This window comes from Lipophrys pholis (assembly GCF_963383615.2).
Source record: "Lipophrys pholis genome assembly, chromosome: 21".
NCBI lineage: Eukaryota > Metazoa > Chordata > Actinopteri > Blenniiformes > Blenniidae > Lipophrys > Lipophrys pholis.
Window position 1 is genome coordinate 18,975,338 of NC_137649.1, and position 23,045 is coordinate 18,998,382.

At 42.0% G+C, this 23,045-nt stretch overlaps 1 protein-coding gene across 1 annotated transcript in view; it reads right to left on the bottom strand.

Moving 5' to 3' along the window:
* Positions 1-23,045, bottom strand: part of plcb1l (phospholipase C beta 1-like) — a 119,714-nt gene that overhangs the window by 25,631 nt on the left and 71,038 nt on the right. Inside the window, exons 7-17 of the mRNA XM_080491361.1 lie at positions 22,770-22,845; positions 20,523-20,623; positions 19,684-19,850; positions 12,256-12,402; positions 10,650-10,807; positions 7,588-7,670; positions 7,154-7,238; positions 2,287-2,461; positions 1,161-1,247; positions 640-710; positions 308-404 (exon numbers count right to left, since the gene is read on the bottom strand). Coding sequence (XP_080347487.1) covers positions 308-404; positions 640-710; positions 1,161-1,247; positions 2,287-2,461; positions 7,154-7,238; positions 7,588-7,670; positions 10,650-10,807; positions 12,256-12,402; positions 19,684-19,850; positions 20,523-20,623; positions 22,770-22,845 — 1,247 coding nt within the window. The remainder of the gene's footprint in view (positions 1-307; positions 405-639; positions 711-1,160; positions 1,248-2,286; positions 2,462-7,153; positions 7,239-7,587; positions 7,671-10,649; positions 10,808-12,255; positions 12,403-19,683; positions 19,851-20,522; positions 20,624-22,769; positions 22,846-23,045) is intronic.

Sequence of the window (23,045 nt, forward strand, 5' to 3'; positions counted from 1 at the left end):
CACAAGTCCAATGATGTGAGCAGCGTGAGCTTGGGAGTTATTAGCAGGCGGTTCACTCTCAATGTGTCCGAGGTGATTTAAAGACAATATTTCACATTATTCAGTCCGGCCTGCTGTGTGAAGAAGTTCTAATCACTATGCAGGACACATATATATATATATATATATGCACCCCTGGGGTAAAAATAAGGTGGGAACATAATACACCAAAGGGTGATATATACTCCCATCCCACCAGCAAATCCACCCAGCGTGTATCATTTATTTTCTGACATACAGTTCAGAGCAGTTCATCATTGCGTCATACTTTTGGAACACTCGAAGCTGTTAAACTTGACCGGCTGGATGTAGATCACCAGGTTGGACATTTCTTCCGTGGCAAATGCCTCGCTGCCTGCTGTGCCCTGTTTAGAAAAACACACAAGCAAATAAATATGCAAATCCAAAGCCGCACAGTGATTTACCGAAAGGCCAGTCCTAATGATTCCCGCGACTAATGAGAATTCATGAACTTTTGGCCACGAAGATAATCTCGTTATTCAGGGTTGTGGAGAGATCAGTGGTAATTATCAGTCAATATCAGACGTGTACTTCAACAGAAAAAATACACTAATGAGTAAGTGTCTAGTATCACCAGACCTCATCCATCGACCCCTTTTTACAGTCGTCATCGTCGTCATCTTCATCCTCACTTTCGGCCTCCACCTCACCTGGAACACGAGTTTACATTTCAAATCACAGCTTGCAGTTTTAGTTGACAGATACAATATTTGGAGCTCAGGCGAAAATGTTTAGGAATGCCACCCTGACTTTCACATTGATTTGACAGCCTTCGAAATAACTTTCTCGGATCATTTTGATCTCAGAGTTTAAAATCAGCCGCCTTCATTCAGTATGAAGCACTACTTATCCTTGAGCTGACAGTTTACAAAGTTGTGGATGAAGGAAATTAATTTCATTACTGTTGGTTGAGCTGGACCCAGCCTCTGCGCCCACATAATGACGGATCTGCTCTACATTTCCTACTGAATCGGAGGTCACGCCGACAGAGGAAATTAATTTCAACAGTGCAAAGGCTGAGCTGACCTATAGCTTCTCCAGCAGCCTAATGAGCTCCAGTGAAGACTGGAGTCTCTATTCATGTCATACGTATGACTCACCAATAGACTTTCTGCCCTGCGGTCTCAGGTTAAGCTCGGCGCCTTCAGACGGTTGTGAAGAATCTGCCATCTCCTCTTTAGTTGAACCTGTGAAATGAAAAAAAAGAAAGAAAAAAAAAAAACAACAACAAAAAGGGTTTTTCCATTTGCTCTTTCAATCTTTAACGTTTAGAAATTACAGCTTTATTCTCTCACAGTGTCATCTCACTTTCCTGCTCTCAAAATTAATTTAACGGTGGTTCTTTCTCTTGCTCTCATCATTGATCTTCCCATAATGAGTCTTTTCAGAGGGTTAATGACTTTGAAGGGTCAGTATCAATAGGTTTACAGCTTGTACTGCCAGTTTATCTACACCAGGGGGCAGTGTGGTTGTTTAAAAAAAGGCAACTGCAAGCTGCAATCACAATAAACTGAAGAGGGGAGATTGTAAAAATGTATACAACTGTTTGCGCGCGCACAGGCACACACACACACACACACACACACACACACACACACACACACACACACACACACACACACACACACACACACACACACACACACACACACACACACACACACACACACACACACACACACACACACACACACACACACACACACACACACAATACATATAAACGGATGCCAAAACTGACTGTAGCCAGAACGAATGAGGGAAAAATAAAACCAATGAGCACCTGTAAAAATATAAAAATCCATAAATTAAGATGAGACGGTTACAGCACGATGTACACACAGCTGCACACACACACACAGCTGCACGCGCACACACAGCTGACACACTTAGACACTTGCAGGCAGTTACTTACCAGTGTTTAGCATGCCCCAGTGACAAGCAGTGCATAAGCCTGACAGGGAGTGTATGCAACAGCCAATAATACCCCCAGCTGATGGAGAGTGCCATGAAAATGATGAATGATAACCAATAGCACTGCTTCGCTCCAATGAGTCGGTTTCTGGATGGCATCGGGGGCCTGGATCCACAGTGCAGATGGACCCCAATAAGCCAGATTTTAAATCCAAAGCGGCACATATCAGCAGGGACACGCCATGGTTTGATGGCTCTGTTAATGGCGGAACGAGCGGCCGGACTGATGTGATATGGAGAATGCAGCCATACCTGCACTCGGGGAGGAGGGTTCGCACACACTGGAAGAGTCGCTGCAAGTGTTGGAGACTTGCTCGGAGAGTTTCTTCTTGGTGCTTCCACCCGTCTTGTGATGTTTCTTTTTGTTCTTTACCAGGATCTTCCCCATCAGCTCCATGGGACTGGGCAGCGGCACGCCAGACTCCAGCTGAGGGAGACAGGTGGAGAAAACTCATTAAATCACATAGAGAGAAAGGATTTTTTGTGGGGGGGGAGATTACTCCTGTATGAATGTGTGATGAAGCAATGTGAAAATGTGACAGACGAATAAGTGAAAATGGTTGGCGCACAGAGTTGTGACGAATTAGGTTATTAAAGGCAAAAATTCCTGCCTTACGATGTGCATACTTTCATGGCCGCTATTCTAGAAAAGCAATGTGAGATTTCAACTCCTTTATCTGTGTGGGGGGCTTGTGGTGTGAGTGTGACGGGCCTCTGGGGGTTCAGCGTCAAACACAAACGCACACTTTCTCAGGGGAACGAGCCAAAAGTGGGCAAATCTTTGATTTATTTATGGGGTACACTGTTTTTGGATTCCATAGTTTAGTGATATTAAGAATTCATCATCAAGAGAGTCGACAGTGATGTTGTGTACACACACACACACACACACACACACACACACACACACACACACACACACACACACACACACACACACACACACACACACACACACACACACACACACACACACACTCACACACACACACAGCCACTGAGTTTACAACTAATCAGCTTTAAACTTAACCTCCCTTTAAACATTTCCCAGTGTTACTTGAATTTCCTCAAAAGGCAAGAAAGCAGTGATTCAAACACCAGCTTCAGCCAAGATTTGCTCTCCAATAAATTTGTTTCTCAGCTGCTACGTGCATCCAACTGCACCTTTCTACTGCTGCTGCTGGGAAACGATACAATAAAGAACATACATCCTGTTTGCGCCGAACTTCCCTCAAACATTTCCAGTAAAACACAAAAGTGGCTGTTGCATGAAATCTTAACTGCACTCAAAGGTATCCTATTGAATTAACCTATGAATTACCTCAGCGATGAGTTCAACATTGTTCCTTAAGTGTTTTATTTTTCTATTTTTTATCATGTATAACAAGGAAGTAAAATATACCTTTAGTGAAATAAAAAAAATAGAAAAAAAACCTTTAAAAACCTGTTGGGATAGATGCGTGTACTTTTTCATTACACCAGAACAGTGACGGCTTTCTGCAGGAGGTGAAGTCAGTGTTTATTTACTTCATATTTCCTCATATTTTTCACATGTCGAAATCTTACGAGGTTTAACTTTTTCCTTATATGTCCTAATTCATACCTGTTCTGTTCCTCCTGTGCCTACAGTTGGATTTTATACAGTGTCACTGTGCAAGAGGACACATTGACTTGAAGAGGACTAATGTTCATCTACTAAAGGATTTATTTGTGCACTGAAAATCTGATTTCAAGCACACAAGTTGGGAGTTCAGTATTTAACTTGCTAAACTTATTAAACTAACCTTGTTAAACTTGAAGCATCCATCATGCACGCACTGAAAGTGGATTGCGCTGGAAAGTTTGAAACACTTTGTAGCCAACAGTGATAAATCAATTATATTTGCATATTAACTTTTCACTAAAAAATAATAAGAGGTGTCTTGTTACAAGTGTAATTTCCAAACGGAGCTTTGAGACCACATGGGTGCTGCATTTAAGCTTGTGAAAATGAACTTTGCACATGCCGAAGAAAAGCTGGAGATCTAAGAAACAAAATTATGGGTTTTACATTTATATATTTTTCTTCCGCATGGTTTTCAGCGCGTGCAAAAACTTCTGGAATAAATTGCTCGGACTTTTGTTAACTATTCAGCAAATCGTTTCCACAAAACAAAAAATGCAACAAACTGTGGCCACGTTTCCACATAACCGGGTATTTACAAAACAGTGGTATTTCTTCGCGTTTGGGCCTTGAATTTACACATAAACGCAGCTACGAGTCACCACAAACGACGATTTCTGAAAACTCCGGCCACAGTGGAAATTTGGAAAAGCCCAGTGTCTCCGTTTGCATCTAAAGAAGGGTAGACGGAGATTTACGTCACAATTCGTGACGTCGTGTTTTTTCCAGGATTCTGATCATGGCTTCATGCATCCTCGTTACACTGCCCCCTACAGGTTTGGAATGCTCATAGTCACTCTGAACCAGATGTATAAACAAAGATTTTTTTGTAAACGTAGAGGAAGAAATATCCATTTTTGTAAAAATTACGTGTAAACATGGCCTGTGGAAAGTCGGCGGAATGAATTTTGGAGGGATACTCGTCAGCAGCGAGCGGCAGGCACACACAAAACTTTTATCTTGGGTTTTTTTTAGTTATCGCTATAAATCTATTTTAAAAACATTAAAAAAAAATGCTTCAAATTATTGCTTTTGTCAAAGCGACACGTTAATATTAAGTCTACCAACGAAAAGAGGAACGTTCTCACAAAATTAATTTGTTTGTCTATTACACTCACATTCAAGTGCGTTTTGAAGTCAAGCACCTTTTCAAAAACGGGATGTTCATTGTACGACTCATTAAACTAGTTTTGGTCCATTCTTTGAAGCTGAGACCACTTTGAGTCTCTCTGGTGTCAAATCTTTGTTTAAAACAAGGGAACAACTTCCCTCTGAGGAGGGATTGCCGCTTCGTATCTGTCATTGTAAAAGCTCCAGAATACACAAGATAAGTGGGCCTGGAAACGCAGTGACTGTAGAGTAATGAAGTCTTGGATTAAAGGTGAATCATCTTCCATATGCATTGTGTTGTTAGTCTTCTGGCTACTCTCACTCCAGCAGTTTATATTTGTTCTCGCGCTCACATTTCTCTCGATCTCGCCTGCTTCCCTCTAACGAGTACCTCTCGCCCTGCCAATTCTGCTCCGTCTGCAGATTAAAACTAAGTCCCAGCAAGATGAAAAGGACTGCAAGACAAATAGTTCTCTCAATATTTCATAATTTTCCAGCAATTACAGTGAATCAGATTTAGAAATACTGCTTTCGTTGGTATGATGAATCCAGCAGAGAGAGAGCAGTCAAACACTTAGATTTGTAAAACATTTTAGGTGATTTCAACACTCTTAGTTTAACTGGAAAATTAAAAAAAACAAGACAAAATAAAATAAAAACACTTTACCAGGCTCCATTGTTCAAACTGAATACCAGCTTTGTGAAGTGGAGACGGTGGAGCATTTCATGTTCCTAAGAAAGCTGTAATCCCCTTTATTCTCACTCTGAGCTGCCCTGGAACCAATCAAGCTATATTACCCTATCTGCCCCCGTCCCAATGGACCTATGGAGCTGATATCCCATTCGATGCGGTCCATACCCGGCTGTCTCGATGCCAGAGGGGAGAGGTTGTCATTGCCCTCACCTTTCCCAGTTATTACATGCTGAGCAGTAGAAATCTCATTCCTCAATGGCACTTTCTCTGGCTGTCTCTCTAAACTTTCCCCTTGGTGTCTGTCCCCCCCCCTTTCTCCTTGTCTCAGCCACTCCATTCAAAAGGCTTCTTCCTGATAATACTTCAATGTCAAATCCAGTCAGAAGGCTGTAATTCTCAGCGGGCGGTGTGTTTGGCAGTCGGTTGCGCTAGAGGAGCTCCCTGTGTGTGTGAGATAATGCCGCAATCCGACTGCCGGGAACTTCAGCTGCTCAATCGTGTCAGACCAACAGGGACAATGACATCCCCGGTGAATACCACAGGAGGAACAAGTGGCATGTTAGAGTACATATATGTGCTCGAGAGGTTTTCATGTGCCAGCCAGACATCATTACAGGTGTCTGTAGTGTGTGAGTGTGTGTGAGAGGGAGAGAGCTTGTGCGACAAGTGTCTACATTTCACGTAAGTGCGTGCGTCATTACACAAAAACGCCTTTTGGGAAGGGGGGGGGGGGGGTAACAGCTTTCGACCACAAAGGGACAAAGCAAGCTTTTGACTGGTAGCCATGGTAACAGAGGAAAGGCTGATAAAGGGCTACCAAGACCAGCCACGTTCAGATTCCAGCATGAAACACCTCCATTTAATCTTAAAAGCCTGTCGTTTGCTGTCTCTCCTGTGATGACGGAAAGATGATGCGAAGGAATAAAAACTACTGAGGGTCAAATGTTTGAAAGTTAGTCCCTTGTAAACAGCTACAGGTGTGTGTAGGAAAGAAGATAAGTGGAAAGAGTAAGAGACAAAGTGTAGAAAACCATTTAGGAAAGTGCCCGAAGTGACAGAATGAGGATGAACCACGACGACACGTTTTGAGAGGTGCCGGGGGCATGTCGATAAAGTGCGATATGTGAAAAAGACAGAGAGGGAGAGTGAAGAGGACAACCAGTCAGAATATGCTCTGTTAAAAAAAAAGATAAATGAAGACATACAATGTGTGGACATATGGGAATGTGTTTTACTGTAGTGAAGGAGTGAATGAGGGAGGGAGGGAGGGAGGGAGGGAATGTGTTTTATGATAACAGGTAATTGTGAATCAGATATTTACTGTGTGTATTCTATGTATTTCTGCTTGTCTGATGTATCTTGGTGTTGTATGTACTGTTTCTTCTTTTACCCTCTGAAAAGCCCTTCCAGGGACGATAAATAAATAAATTGAAATTGAAATTGAAATATGACTGCACATTAAAGATTGCCTGTACATCTGAACAGGAAGCAGTTTTTGAGGGCGCTTCGTCTGAATCCCTCCCTTCCTGGGAGTTGTATATTGTAGGTATACGTGCGTGCATGTTAAAAACATAAAGGGAACGAGCATGGGAGTAGAAGCGCATGCATATGTAATGTTTGTGTGTGGGTGTCTGTGCATCTTATGTACTCACGGGATATTTCTCCAGGGGCTCTGTCAGTAATGCATCTCCAAATATTGACCGACAGTACTCTGCCATCTTAGCCTGCTGCTTTGGTCTTGAGAGACATCACACACACACACACACACACACACACACACACACACACACACACACACACACACACACACACACACACACACACACACACACACACACACACACACACACACACACACACACACACATTATTTCTCAAAAAATAAAAATAAAAAATCACTATACTGAATTTGTATGTTGCTCCTCAGAATCCCCTTGGAGCCATTGCGGATGAAAGAACCAATCACAATCTTCCCTCCAGCTCTGTGGCTGATTGCAATAAAAGGCTTATTTAACAGGGCTTACTGATGGGCAGCACCCATCAATAAGATCAACAACCTTGGGCCCCGACTGATCCGCTGACTTACGAGTCCACGTGGTTCTCAAACGACAGGATGATGGGGAAAGGTGAGGTCTTGAAGGCACACTCTGCGATAGCCTCGATCACCTCCTAGAAATCCACAAACAAGAACAAATACCAAAAGGTGGTGTGAGGTTATCTTGATCTGCACAGTGTAAAACACGTTGAAAACAGCCAGGTTTGCTCTTGGTTCATGCTTTTGTTGTTCATGGTTAAAACAATCAGGAGGTAGAATTTTAAATAAATATTCATTCTATTATTATAGAAACATGAAATAAGATTTATTGGAAAACCATAAGTGTAAAAGGTAGGCAGTTCAAGGGTTATATATGAATATATACATGTAAAATTATTTCTGCTTAGCGCCTGCTTACAAAAAAGGCATCTCCGTAACACCCCAGCCTGTGGATCCCAACAACCTCAACATTTTTGAGAAAAAAAAAAGTATGCACAACATATGATCTTTGAGTTTATAGCATGATTGATGCTTTTAAACATTTTAAACCCCCAATTCCCAAAAAGTGTGTTGAAACAGAATGAAATCATTTGCAAATCTCAGAAACTCATCTTATACCCGCGAGAGCGCAAATAACATGTTCAATATTGAAACTGAAACTTTTCACAGTTTTCTTGGAAAAATGATCCAATATTGAATCTGATGACATCAACGCCTTTGTGAACAAAACAAAGGGCAGATAATTTAACAAATACTAACGATGGCTGTCAAGAGGTTAGTAACATGGCTGAGTCTAAAACAAGTATTCCACAATAAAGACGTACTGCAGAAATAAGCAGTGACTGCATCCAGAAATTGTGGAACAACTTTAGGAAAAATGTCTTGAAAGACTTTGAAAGGCCCACCGCTTTACAAATAGAAAGATTCAGAGCACAATAAACATTTATACTGAACACTTGTGACGCCGCATTGAAGACTAATGGATATCTCCGCATGGCCTTGGGAACACGTACAGAGATCAGCTCAAATTTTAATGAAATGATTAAATGTCTCACTTTCCCATGTTGTTTATGTTCAGTTGGAAATTCATGAGATTCAAAAATCGTGATGCATTTTTAGTTCCATTGAGTAGCCCAACATTTTTGGAGGTGGGGTTTTCTTGGTTCTGCTGCTAAACTTAAAACCTGCAGACAATGCAAGAGGAGTGAAGACTAATTTTCAGAAAATAAAACATGACCCCCCCCCCCCCCACATTGACAGTTATTATGGCTATGTAATTGTAACACTTCCAACAGTGCAGGTATTCTGTGAAGCCGTATTTCATTTTAACACTGGAGGCTGTGAACACGATGATCAATAGTGTGCACCAAAGTGCTTCTCACATCCAAACTTCAGCACAGTGATGTTACAGCGAGCCGAGGGATGAGTTGGTTCTACATGTGATATCAGATTTCTAAGCCACTGATTGCTTGAGCAAATTACATCGTTATTACAGACAGCGTCAGTTCCTTCAATGCATTAATTTCCATTTGCTCAATCTCCTCCTTCTCCACTCTTTCTCGATTTCCCTCTTCCTCTAATTCAATCAGGGTTGTTTAACTTCTTCTGTTACTGTCGTTAGATCTAAATTTCCCCCACTCATCAATCATCAATTCACACACATTTCTCTTATTTCCTCCCATCGCTTTCTATGCCATTAGAATTTTATGGCCTCTTCATCTCTCAATGCATTTTCTTTTTTCTTTTTGTCCTCCAATCGTTGGAGACTTCAATTAATTGCCCCTCAGCGAATCTCTTTAGGGCTATTCAGTGCATGCCCGTCCTTTACGATTCGCCATCTGCTACATGCAAGACCCACTTTTGTTTCTTTCTCTTATTTTATTATTTTTCTATGCATTTGTCTCACATGTTTCGCTCCCTGCTGAATATTACGATAGTGCCATTAGTCACCGTAGGTTTCTCAATTTCGGATCTGTTTTTAATACTTGCTTAGGACAGTCTGCCGTTGCCTCGCTTGATTCAAATTACACAACAAATAAGGATGTGTGTAATCCAGAAAATTATAACTCTTCTTTAGACGGGCTCTCGTCACAGTTGTCAGACCCACGTTAAGCTACTACTAATGCGTAAAGAAGCCTCTAATGCAGCTGTGTCGCTCTATTGTGAAACGGTTTGTTACCTCAGACTGTGATCATCATCAAATATGTCTATGCTTCACAGGACACATTTATTCTCTGCATGTATACCCTTCACACAGATAATTTCAATTAATCTGTTTGCAAAGAGAAGCAGAGTGAACCAATCGGATTGCTACTGGAGCATTTCTTCATCAAAGTCAGTGGATCTTCAGCACCCGATTGAAGCATTTTCTTTTGAATTATAATAAATATTTTGTCCTACTTTTCTACTTTGCAAATAACGCAGTAAGCAAACATTTTGAGAATCTAGTGAAAGTTTTTAAACACAGGAAATATAGAATTTTAGTCACTTTTACTCTTTTAAACAGGTATTATTGTACAGAAATGGCATGTAGGCAAGTTTATGTGAGACTTGTAATAGCCTCGGGGGGGTTAATTGAAATGATTAAAGCTTAAGTCACATTATTCTTATACAATCTATTTGATGGACTTTACTGGAAACAAATGTTTATTTTAAGTAGGCAGGCAATCAATGAGTTATTGCTTTAAATCGACACCCCCCCTCTCCAAAAAAAAAGATAAAAAAAATATTTGAAACTAACTTAACAGAGAAATGACAACTGATGTCATCAATATCTAATGTACCGATACACATCTTTAACGGTTTCTATTTCAGTGGGGAAAAAATTAACTCTCATCTTTTGTTTTTCACAGAAACATAGCAAGTTATTTGTTCAACCAGACGGAGCATGTGCACAAAAAGCCCATTACGTCATGTGGTGTATTACCCAGCATGCCCTTCTCTGGGTCCATAAAGAAACACATTAAAACACATCTTTATGGGAACATGCACCAGTCTCCTCCTTCTCCTTCTCCTCCTCCTCCTCCTCCTCCTCCTCCTCCTCCTCCTTTCCTCACCCACCGCCCATCAAAGCCTTCACCTATAACCCCGTCTCCATCCTCTCTTTGTGCTACCTTGAAGGAGATTTCAGTCGTCATGGTGAAGCCATGAGTGATGACAGGCTCTTCTTCTGTGGTGCGACCCTTCCAGCAGTCCAGTTCGATGCAGCGGCAGCCGGAGAGGAGCACCTGCTTGTACATCTCGACAGAGGAGTTGCCTGCGAGCTGGCCGGCTGTGAACACACACACACGCACACACACACACACACACACACACACACACACACACACACACACACACACACACACACACACACACACACACACACACACACACACACACACACACACACACACACACACACACACACACACACACACACACACACACACACACACACAACTTCACATAACTGCTGTAGTGATCCCAAAGGCACCAGGATGCCTACAGAAGCCTTTTCCTCCCACTTTTTAAGAGCTCATTAACTGTATTAGTTGCTAACATGCAGGAAAAACAATAGAATTGCGTTCATCTGCAGCAGGCAAGCAAATCTCATCACCCCATCACCATTAGAAGCAATTATCTCCTCGCGTTAGCAGCAGGCCTTCCTGCAACACAAGTGGAGCTGTGTCAAAGTGAGAGGCAGATCTGTGGTCTCACTTCAGGGTGCATCATTCATTTCTTCCCCTTTTTTCATTTCCTTTCGCACTTTTTTTTATTTCTCCACTTTGACTGGCACCCTTAATTGAATCTATTAGGGAAACGCTTTCGCTGCAGAATGAGTGTATGTACTGTGCATTGAATGAAATGTTAATCTAACTCAGATCAATGGGATGAAATGCGTCAACATGAATGAAAACGCCAGTCATGCCGTCGTAAGCATTTCTTTCTGCGTGGCACTTTCTCATCACGTTATGAAATAGAAACCTCACAGGAACAGAAACAGACTCCACATTTCTGTTTCATCTCTGTTGTAAGTATGAAAATACTACAAAACAAACCCCAACAATATCCGTGGGAATGAAATCAAGAGGACCTGCTGTTTGTTTTTCTCATTTCTCAGTCTTGCAGCCTATAAGGCGAGGCCGTTACAGAAATTCAATTTTTTCCATCACTGGAGAAATCTGATGCACTCGAAAGATTCAATGCTCTCCAGTTCCCCCCTGAATAGATTTGAATAGATGAATGCTAATGTCCATTGAAGGGAAAATGGCCCCTGTATTATGCCTGCCATGCTCGCGCACTGCTGGGAACCAGTTACTGTGACTACCAGTCCAAAGAAATATTTAACCCATGAATATCAATGAATTGAGTCTCATGCCATGACTTGATAACCTCTTGAGGGGTAACGCTGGAAAGGGGGCCTGGTATGCACCGGCACGTCTGATTGACTGACCCGCAAGGTGAAAAGCTGAGTGTGTTCATTTGTGCAACAATAATTGTGTTTGTAAATGAATGACTGATCGGTTCGTTTGTTGAGGAATAGACGACGCACCTGTGCAATCAGTCAGGAGTTAAATCAACTCGAGTGTGAGCATGTGCAGGGAAACAGAGCAGATGCCACTCTTTCCATATGAAAGAGGTTTTTGTGTGTGTGTGTGTGTGTGTGTGTGTGTGTGTGTGTGTGTGTGTGTGTGTGTGTGTGTGTGTGTGTGTGTGTGTGTGTGTGTGTGTGTATACCTGTGAGGTATGTGTTGTGTGAGGAGTTGATGAAATAGTGGGAGAGGGGAAGGGTCATGTCTTCACTCTGGTCCAGCTTCTCAGGGGGCATGATGCTGTTCTCCTCCCCGTTCAGGTACCTGGCGAAGCCTTCCACCGAGATCTGACCTGCAGGAACACAACACTTTAGTCCAGACAGATGTCCAGATTCCAAATCCTGTCTCTGGAGATAACTCAATGTTTCCAGCTGTCTATAAATTAGTTAAAGCAAACAAAGAACTCTTCGGATCTCGAGCAATATTCACATTGGTGCAGCGAATAAAAAGATCAGAATGTCTGTTATTTTTGGTAGAATACTTCTTAAACTCCCTCGCAAAGTCCAATTCTTTCTCTTTAAAATGATGCCACATTTGTAAAAAAAAAAACATGTATTTGTGGGATGGGTAAACGAGATGATTATGTGGGTTGCAAGAATGAAATATTTGTCAAATCTCCTCTGACAAACAGCTTTTCTGTAATGTTGACTCTCGGTTAGTGTTATTTGGTGGATTGGATCATTTCCGTCTGAAGAAACAAGAGATCCTGCCAACAGTTTCTTAATTGAACAAACAGGATCTTCAGAAGTGTGTGGAAGAGCCACACACAATCATTTTCTTACATTTCTTTGGGGTGGGACTGATAATTAAAACGTCAACAAATAGTTCCACTGTTTATAGACTTGTTCATGGGCACTGTGTGATATTTGGAATCGATCCTAAAAAAAATACTAGTAAACAAAACTGGTTTTAATCCATAGCTGTAAACAACTGCAAATAAGCCGTATAAACTGAGGTTTGAGAAGAGTTAGTGGAAAAATACAGTATTCAGCGGTTTGAGAGTGTAATTCAGCCAATTATTCAAGAAAAGAGCATATCTTCAGATTGGTCGGTAGAAATTAATTGGCAGATCTGAGGTCCTGCAGACAGGAAAACTAAGTCATTAACGTTCTCCAGGTAAGCACAGTTTAGATCTTTTCATAGAATTTGTTGGCAACATGAAACATATTGAACACAGCTTGACTTATCTTCAAAAATACCTTGAACAAGGTCCTAGACGTCCTTACGTCCTTCAACACCCCCCCCCCTCCCCCAACTGCTCAATAAAACATGTTATCTTCTTTCTCTCATGAAGTATATTGACTTTGACTCTTTGCATTGCACACACACCATTATAAAAAAAGAGTTTGGTGAAGTGAAGTGTTTGTACGCAACACCTTGAACACAAATACAGCAGGTGTTCTCAAATAGACGTCTGCACAGTTATTTACACGTTTTTAAAGGTCAAATTACAACTGCGATCATAATCGCTGATTAACGCCGCACTGAGACGACATTATTCATTTGCTTTTGCCATTTGTGATTGGTTTTTATTGTCTGTTTAATTTCTGTTTGCAGGTGTGAACAGTTAGTTTGAAGCCATAAACTAACAAAAACAAACTAACTGATGGATAACAAAGTGAATGTGTTTCTCAATATTTCAGGCTCTGGTGGGTTGAATCACCATTGACACTGAGTACAATAACTTAAGCAATTAGCCGATAAACTGATGCCCTTGTAGTTTACTCTTCCCTTGTTTGCATTATTTGCCAAGGTTACTAATGTTAAGCTTCGCCTTTTTTGCTGTCATCACCGAGCTCTTGTCCTTGCTGAACCTGAAAAGTGAATAACGCTGGATAAATAAGTAATAAGTACTTGCTGAAATGTTCAAACCATCCTCGCTCCACATTGGCGTCTCCACACATCACACAGCGCACCTGCACCGGCCACATTTTGAACACAACGTGCGCGCTCCGAGTAAAACCAAAAACACCTCCTCCGCCCTCCGACACGCTGGCACGTGGAATTATGCTCGATATGCTAAGTGATGCAAGCTTTGACTAGTGCAGCGGGTCCCTCCGGCCACTTTATGCTAATTAATGCGACGCCGCCCTCTGCAGAGTTGCTGGACTAATTAACGCTGGCTGCTGTCTGTGACATCCCAGCTTGCGTGTACTCTGCGCCTTACTCCCCGCCGACTCCCAGGACCTCCCATTGCCGGGCGGGGGTCTGACCTCTGTGCCACGCATGCACACACACACACACACACACACACACACACACACACACACACACACACACACACACACACACACACACACACACACACACACACACACACACACACACACACACACACCGACACAGTCACCCGAGTTCTCAAGACATTTGTAGGTCAGACGGAAAAATGGTGTTAACATAGCAGGGATTATATGTGCGCCTGAGCGAGAACCTACAGGTGTTAAAATAAAGGCAAGACTGCAAAGGTGAGGCTGTACAAAAGGCTGCATGCAAGGCGAAGTAAAAGAAAGAAAGAAAAAAAAAAAAAAACTTTAACTAATGGTTACACTCTGCTGAGCCGACAGGAAAAAAACTGTAGTCGGGATTTATTCTCCTGCTAAAATGTAAGACAGAGGTGAACAAATGGACGCAAACACACAAAGAGCTTTCTTCTTCAAATTCACGAAGGTGGGATGATGAGGCAAGCACCCACTCAAGAGTTTCTGAGGTTTTTAAATGTCTTGTTGTAGCTCACATTTTATTCATCTGCCTTTAAACAATGCCTGAGCCATTCAGTGCACACAGACTTAAGTAGTCAGGGACAATGACTAAAGCCTGAAGAGATGAAAGGTGTGACAATAAAGCCTCCAGAAGGTTGAAGTACATTAATTTGAGCGATAAAGCACGACAACGCAGCAAATTCTCCGCTCTTCTGCCGTTACATGGACTAAAAAGTAATGTACTACTAAAAGTAGCAATCTGATCAAACATCAATCTTTCTAACAACGGATTGTTATAAAACTTAATGCACAGTGTTAAAAAAAATGGCGGTGGTAATGCACGACTGGTCGATGCAGGAGATTTAAAACGCTCTCTCTTCTTATCTTACTGGCCTCTTTGGTATTGCAGTTTCGAAAGAAGCACAGTAAGCTCGATTACTCCAGCTAAAAAAAAGAAATCCACTTGCGATACTAGTATCACAATGTAAAACTTCATGGGATGATATCGCGGTCATATAAACACATCAATCTGATCACTTTATTCATGAGAAGAGGAATATCTGAGATATGGAGCAGAAAGAATTCAATCACACACTGACAAAAAGTGACCAATGATAAATATCTCCTGTGAATGTGTGGACACACACACACACACACACACACACACACACACACACACACACACACACACACACACACACACACACACACACACACACACACACACACACACACACACACACACACATATAGGCAGCCATGTGGTGCAATCGAAGAGCATATGATAGGTAGGCACACAGCCACCCATCACCTCATGGACATTTTTATATGCATGTGAGTCCTTGAGGAGAGCAAAACTGTGTAGCTCAGTGTGTGTGTGTGTGTGTGTGTGTGTGTGTGTGTGTGTGTGTGTGTGTGTGTGTGTGTGTGTGTGTGTGTGTGTGTGTGTGTGTGTGTGTGTGTGTGTGTGTGTGAAGGTAGCATGTGGAGCTCTGGACCTCTCTGCGGAGCAGATGGCAGCATTTCCTCTGGCTAGATAAATACTTCACATGGGGAAATCTGTCACTGGGACAGAGAAGGGCACGCTTCCAAAGAGTCTGGGACAGGATGAACACACCACATCACAGTAGGAGCACATCACAGTGATCAGAGCCGAGAGCTTCTGCAGTCAAACTGAATATGTGAGCGCAGTTTAAAAGAGAACGGGAAAAAAAAATTCAAATAAATTTGTATCGCGCGGTTCATTTTGTCACATGAAAGGGAGTGAAGTAGGGCCTTTCATTCAGGAGGTTTTACTGAGAGGACACTTGTGCACTCATGCTTGGTTCATGAAACAACGTGCCCCTGGGCTGACATCTAAAAAGGCCCAACTCGCCAAAAAATAAAAAGCCACGCATTGCTTTTATGTATTTTTGTTTTGTACCTTCAATTACTTGTTTTGGACATCACATTTTTCCTAGTGATGTCATATTGTCATATTTATATCAGCTCATACTGTGTCTGCTGTTAATTGTTTTGCAACCATTTGTATAAATTCTGTGCTTTTGGTTTCCTTCATTCTAAACACTTGTGACTTACAAGCTCTGTTACAGTCTTTGCTGATTAATTACAAACAAAAATTTCACATTCAACAGGAATAAATCATGATATCAGTAAAGGACTTTTTTCGTTTTTTGTTTTTTTTAAACGTTGAATTAATTTCATTCCATGCAGGTTAAATATATTGTTATGCTGCTCAATACTACATTTCTAATACTTTATGCTAAACTGGTCTAAAATAGGTACATACAGTAATGTGATTCTATATTTCCTCAAGGAGGATGATGACCATCTCACTACATATTGAGAAACATAATTTGTACTCATTCTGCAATATATTTTGATATTGTTCACCTCAGATGCAGCATAGCTTTAGAAGCTTGATACCTGGGGCGTGCAATTAATATTCCACTTTTAAGAATATCCATACATGCAGATCTAATCTCAAAGAGCCCTCTGGGATTGCTAAATATTTTCTTCTACATTTTTCACAGAAGATTAACGGGATGTGAGTTGCTGAGTTTGTGTTGCCTTATAGGCCCCGAAGAAGGAAAGCTTCAGACACTGGCATGTAGATAATTTAAATATACGAAGGTGAACGAGGCATGTTCAGTATTTGGTGATCTAACATGATGGGGAATCTCTCCCCAGTGATTTGCTCGGCGGTAAACACAACATGGTGTAAAATAAGACACCCATTTTGGCACTCTTAACATGATTTCCAGCAGAGATAAAAAAAATTGGAATTGGCGCATCCAAGCGTTCGCCGCCTGATATCTGGAGTGGGATGTTCTCCAGTATTGGCAGCTTCCTGTCCCCTGACAACATGACAGCACAGCGTGTCCAGGAGTGTTGGATCTCCTACACTCATCCATCTCACTTCTTAATGAATTATTTTGATGCTCTGATTCGGCAGTTTTGGAATGAGCACCAGTCACTTACCGGGGTATTTATGCAGCATGCACTGGCACCAGGAAAGGGGCATTATATTAGCCTATAAATAACACAGATGATTAGTAATATAATAGAAAAACACTGAGTTGTTGTTCTGCAGTATGAGAGGTTTCTCTCCTTCCTGAGCTCACCTGTACGACATGAACACGAGTGCCTCGGCAGTCGAGGCCTTCTGTTGTAGATAACACATTTTATTATAGAACATTAGGGCTTACTAGTGTGGACCCAGCGAAAAATCCTCCATGTTATTTGCTTGAAACAGTGAAATTTGTATTATTTCGGCCTGTTATACACTTTCCAACACATTGTTGTGCAATATACAATTTGAGGGACTTTACCCTCCTAAATATGATGGCGAGAGACAGACACACAGTGTCTCCAAGATGTTATAATCTCAAGAGCCACCAAAGCCTCCCATGTACCTTCATAAGAAATACTAAATGTCACCTTCCAGTTGGGCCAATCTGTGAGGTAAACTCACCATTAGCTGCAAAATTACATATCCATCTTACCCTAACACCCAACCATCTAGCCTCTGAGTGTATTTCTTAATATGTCAAACCTATGCTTCAAATTGAAGCGCGCTGAGCTCTTTCAGTTACCATAGTGACCATTAATATTTGGATTATTTGGCACTTGCACTAATGAAATCTTCAGTGTGTGCGTATCTCAAGAAAGCCAAAGTAATGTTTATTCAGGCAGCTTGTTTTTGGAAACAGATTCGAACAAAGACAGAAAATTGGGGGGAAAAAATAAAAGAAAGATTTTTGTGACTCACGAATCACATAAATACCGTATGTATACATGATTAACGTACATTGATGTATGACTGTGTTTAACTGTAATGTGTAATCCTTGTCCGATAATCAAAACAAATTGACAGCAAAAATGTCTCCCGAGGGTGTGAATACTCAACAAGCGTGTGTGTGAGTGTTTAGCCAACAGTGTCAAGTCAACAGGGACAATAGCATCCCTGCTGAATACTGTGAGAGGGACGAATAGCATGTTAGTACGCAGAATTGCATGAGCAGTGTGTTTGCAGATGAGAGCCAGTCGCCATTCAAAGTGTCATCAAGATGCCACCAATCGTTTTGAGACTGACCAGGAAACCCACTAATCCTCACAATCCTCCAAGTGTGCAGGGTCAGTGTGAACATGTAATCAGCCGACCCATCTAATCTTCCAGGGTTTGAGGCCGTGAATGTCCACCCGGCTCAAGCGGGTCTTAGGATGCCAATATAATACATGCTACAGATCGTGTTTTGAAACAAAACAGCGATTGAACTGGGAAGACGGTGAGACAAAGGCACATCTGCAAGGTCAGGAAGAGATTTGTCAGCAAGTAAAATGACCTTTGTTTACCGGTACCTTGCTGTAGTCTGTTGGCTCGGGAATGTTTCAACCTGGGCCATTAAGGCTAAATTGCTGATCGGTCACACACAGTAACCGACAGTTTACATGGTATTGGTGCTTGGAGTCAATGAAAACATAACTTTTTGGAAACAGCTTCCAAGGTGGAATTCTTTGAAAACACTCTGCATCTCTATTTCTGTAGAAACGAGGGAAAACAGAACTTTTTGAAAACACTCGAGCTCTCTCTCTGGTTAGACGGTGGAAACGCTGGTATTGCACATGTGCCTCCAGAGTGTCCCATACTCCATATTCTCCTGGGACCTGGTAGTTTTATAGTTCACAGTCACCTGGAAAAGCAATCCAACGTCATCGTTTCGCCATGCAAATGTACTTGCCATTGTTATTGTTCATAGTGTATCATGTGTCTCCACATGTGTCTGTGGTTTCATTACAGAAACAAACAGCATTCACTAGTAACATGAAAACACACATTTTTTTAAGCATTTTTACCAAAAATTGCACTGTTTTCAGCATTTTTACTGTTTCCATGTAAACAGAGGTAATTTTCTAAATGTTGCCATGGAAACGCAAAACTTTTCTGAAACTAAAATGCAAAAACGATGCATTTCCATTAAAACATTGTTGTGTAACTGGGGACTGTCTACTATTTACAGACTAACATTCCCCCCTGTGGCACCGCACTGCGTCCACTCACTCTCTAAAACCTTTGGACACCACACAGAAGTTGCTATGGCAACAACCCTGCCAAACTTGGCAAGGGTGGGGGCCAAGTGAGGGTAGGTGGCATCTTGGAGTGTAGTTAAAAGAGGATGAGGGTGCAAAAACCTCAAAATAGACAACGTTTAAGTGGGCTGAAATCTGTGATTTTCAAGTAGGCTTTTCAATACAAAACACTAAACTACTCGAATTGCTTTGACCTGTGTTCGGAGGCCCCGGTGAGAGTGTGCTACATGTCTTTCAGTGTGCACATAAGCATGGCTGTGCCGACAGAAACATGAGCTACTGACCTTTCTGTGCCAGCGACGCATTGGGTTCATATTTGTCCACCAGCAGCTGGACCTGCTCTGGTTTGAGAGGAGGGTAGAGGATCTCGTTCAGACGAGGGTCTCTTTGTTTGTTGTTAATGAACTCTGCCATCTGCTCCACTGTGAGGTACGGACGACTCTTCGGCCCCCTGACGTAGATGAAGGAAGAAGAGAAAGAGAAAAAAAACAAAGTCAGTGAGATGCGAGTACAAGAGCAGAATTTCAAAAAAAGAGAAAATGAAACAGGGGAGAAGGAGGTGGAGGGGCGGAGCTGTAACTAAAGCGCAAAGAGATGTGGAGAGGGAGTGCAGTGGACGTGCAAAGGACCAGAAGATTAAATGTTGTGTTGAGTAAATTATGAGATTTGATTAAAATGCCTTTCATATCTAAGTCTGCTTCACTAAATTATCTTCTCCATATCCTCCTGGCTCTCCTGCCATCTCACTTAACCGTGATTAAAATCTAGATTTATGACTTAGAGGGGCACGGGTGGAGCTGGCGTGCTGCCTCAGCCGATGGTCTGAGTTCCTGTGGGCCACAGGGCAGCTCTGCTTCTGCAGCACGGGTGGCCAAATGGCCCGGCTGGAGACGTCTAAACCAGGGCCATTGCAACACACTTTCTTGTACTAATTAATTTCATATAATGGGCTTAATGTGTAAAAACAGGTGTCTTAAACTTGGAACACATTGTCTCATCAAAGCTGATAGCCATGAACAAGCTGGTGATTTATCGGGAGATTAGAGGACGCTCAAATCATTACAAACACATTACCTTAAAAACTACGACTGGGCTTCTTTTTAAAGGCAAGTAGGCAACTTACACATCAGAGAAGATGTGGTCCAGCTCAGAACGAGGGCAGATGTTGGTCAGGAACATGCTGTAGACCTCTGGAGTGAAATCTTCTTGGGGGATGGAGTCACTCTGCGGCACACATATATACATGCAGTCAGAAAAAAAAAAGTGTACACATATACATGCATGCAAAATGTAGGGCAGCAGGTGGCCTAGAAATGGTGGCCTGTTTTATGTATTCTTGCTGTGGGGCATGGACCCGACAACTGAAAGGTTTGCGCAACCGCACCAGTGAATTAAACTAATGCCTGGGGAAAAAAACACCGCGCAGAAAGAAAAAAAAAGAGATATAAGAAAAAGTAATATTTGGAGATATGATCAAGTGTCTGAGGTCACCACTTTACAGCTCAAGCAGTGGAAGTATTATAGGAAAGCTGCTGTGCCATACCCTCAAAATATATTTGAGCTTGGATGACTTCCACCATGTGGACAATCACAGACATGAAAAGAGGAAATAAAGAATCTGCATTCTGAGTCTGAGTTCATCTCCTACCGGGGTGAACGAATGACTGGGGGGGTCACATTTATAATGTGGGTAGATCGTATGCATCCTCTTGATTGTTGTATCAATAAACTTGTTTTGCCATTAACTCTAACTGTTGCTTTGTAAACCCTTTGCAAAGTTGTTGCTGGTAATCACAGCATGTTAGAAATGAGAAAGAGACTCAAAGAGATTCAAATACTGCCTTGAGAAAGTTCAAAAGGTCACTGCTGAATGTGTCAGATGTAAAATTTAAATAACCAAGAAAAGTTGGGAAACTTGTGTCTAATATTCAAGGTAGAAACAAGGTTATATACATCTGGAAATGGAAATGAATGATGCCCAGTATAACCTTCCAACTATAACTCAGTATATTTCGCCATCTGTTTATTAGTTATATATCACTGCTTCTGTTTGGATCTCTACTTTGTAGTTTCCTCTTATTTGTGTTGTTAGATGTTTCACTTTGTAAAGAAGAAAAGTAAATAAAACAATTCCTTAAAAAGAAATTGCATATATAATAATAATATGAATTGATGTGGAGTGTCTTTATTCAATTTTATTCAAATAAACAATCATTGCATAAAGAGCAGTGAGTTGCCACTTATAGTGCATACATCTGTCCAAAATCACTGATGTGTTTGTCAGACACAAATCCTTCAACGTGGGCTGTTCTACCTGACTGTGTTATTGAAATGACGCACTTTCCGAAACAAAGTAATTAGCAGACGATGTCTGCCTTTATGCAGCCAGAGAGCCGAGTCTTCAGAGCCGCGCAGGTAGGACGAAGGATCAGCACTGTATTGCGCCAGAGAGAAGCAGAGCAGAACCACACGGTCTGATGGAGGGGGTGGGGGTGGGGGGTGGGGTGGGGGGGAGGTAGGGAGGGGGGTCAAGCCCTGCTGAAACTCACTGAGTCATTCGAAAGACCTTGGTGTGATCCACAGTACTCTGTGTATGTGAGTGTGTACATCCTGGGGATTAACAGCAATGCCATTTAGCTGTAATTACTGGCACAATGGAATAACAGCAAATCCCAGCAGACCTTCATCCAGCAACACGTCTTGCCTCCTGCGCTCTCCTTGGGATAATCACGTATGGCTTGTTCTGTGTGTGAGTGTTAGTATTTCCCTGTGTGTATGTGCTCTTTCTGTTTGTGTTCAGGAGCCATTCATTACAGCAACTATATGTCTCCTCCATTGTATACCCATATGTTTCAACATGTGTTCAGAACTGCATTGAGCAGCGCTTTCCCACTTTCACGGATGCAAATTGCTCACTACTGTACTGTTAAAGAGCAGAGATTGTGAGTGTGCCGAGGGACTGTTTTCACCCCTGCATGAGAGGGCAGCTTCTCTCGAGTGATGTCTAAGAGAGGTAAAGATAAAAGAGCTTTTGTCATCCCGACTGCTCCCATTGGCTCTATTTGTTTCATTAAAGCTAAATCAGTCCAGTGTGGGAAGCCACGCAGACATCCAGAAAATAAGACTCCAAACAAATGAGCAAAGCAGCCATCAGCTGCTGTTGTTGGGAACGCGCAGAAAGAGCAGAAGAGCCAGAGAACAGACTGATGGATGGATGGAGGAGATGAAAAGGCTGATAGACGCAGATAAGAGAGACAGGATGTGATGGAGAAACAGGGACACAAATGGAAAGCAGGTTCACAGACCCGGAGAAATATGAGGCGACAGTAACACTAAAAACAGAGGGGGCATCAGTATTTTGGAGTCTCACTCTGACAGAAGGGAGGTTACAGTTTTCCAACGCTGTCTCCACTCGTTTCCTGTCTGCTGAGAACATCCTGAAGATACTGTAGGGACACAAAAACACAACCCTGTGAGTAATCGCAGAAAACTTCCACACAGATGGGGAGGTTTTCACCCCGATCCTCCGTGTCAAACTTGTGAAGTCGTCGCAGCTTTTAATTGACTCATATTAGAGGTAATGTGAGAAGTTGCTATTGCCACAACAGCAAAAATGTGACAAGAAGACATCCACTAACGTGGAGAG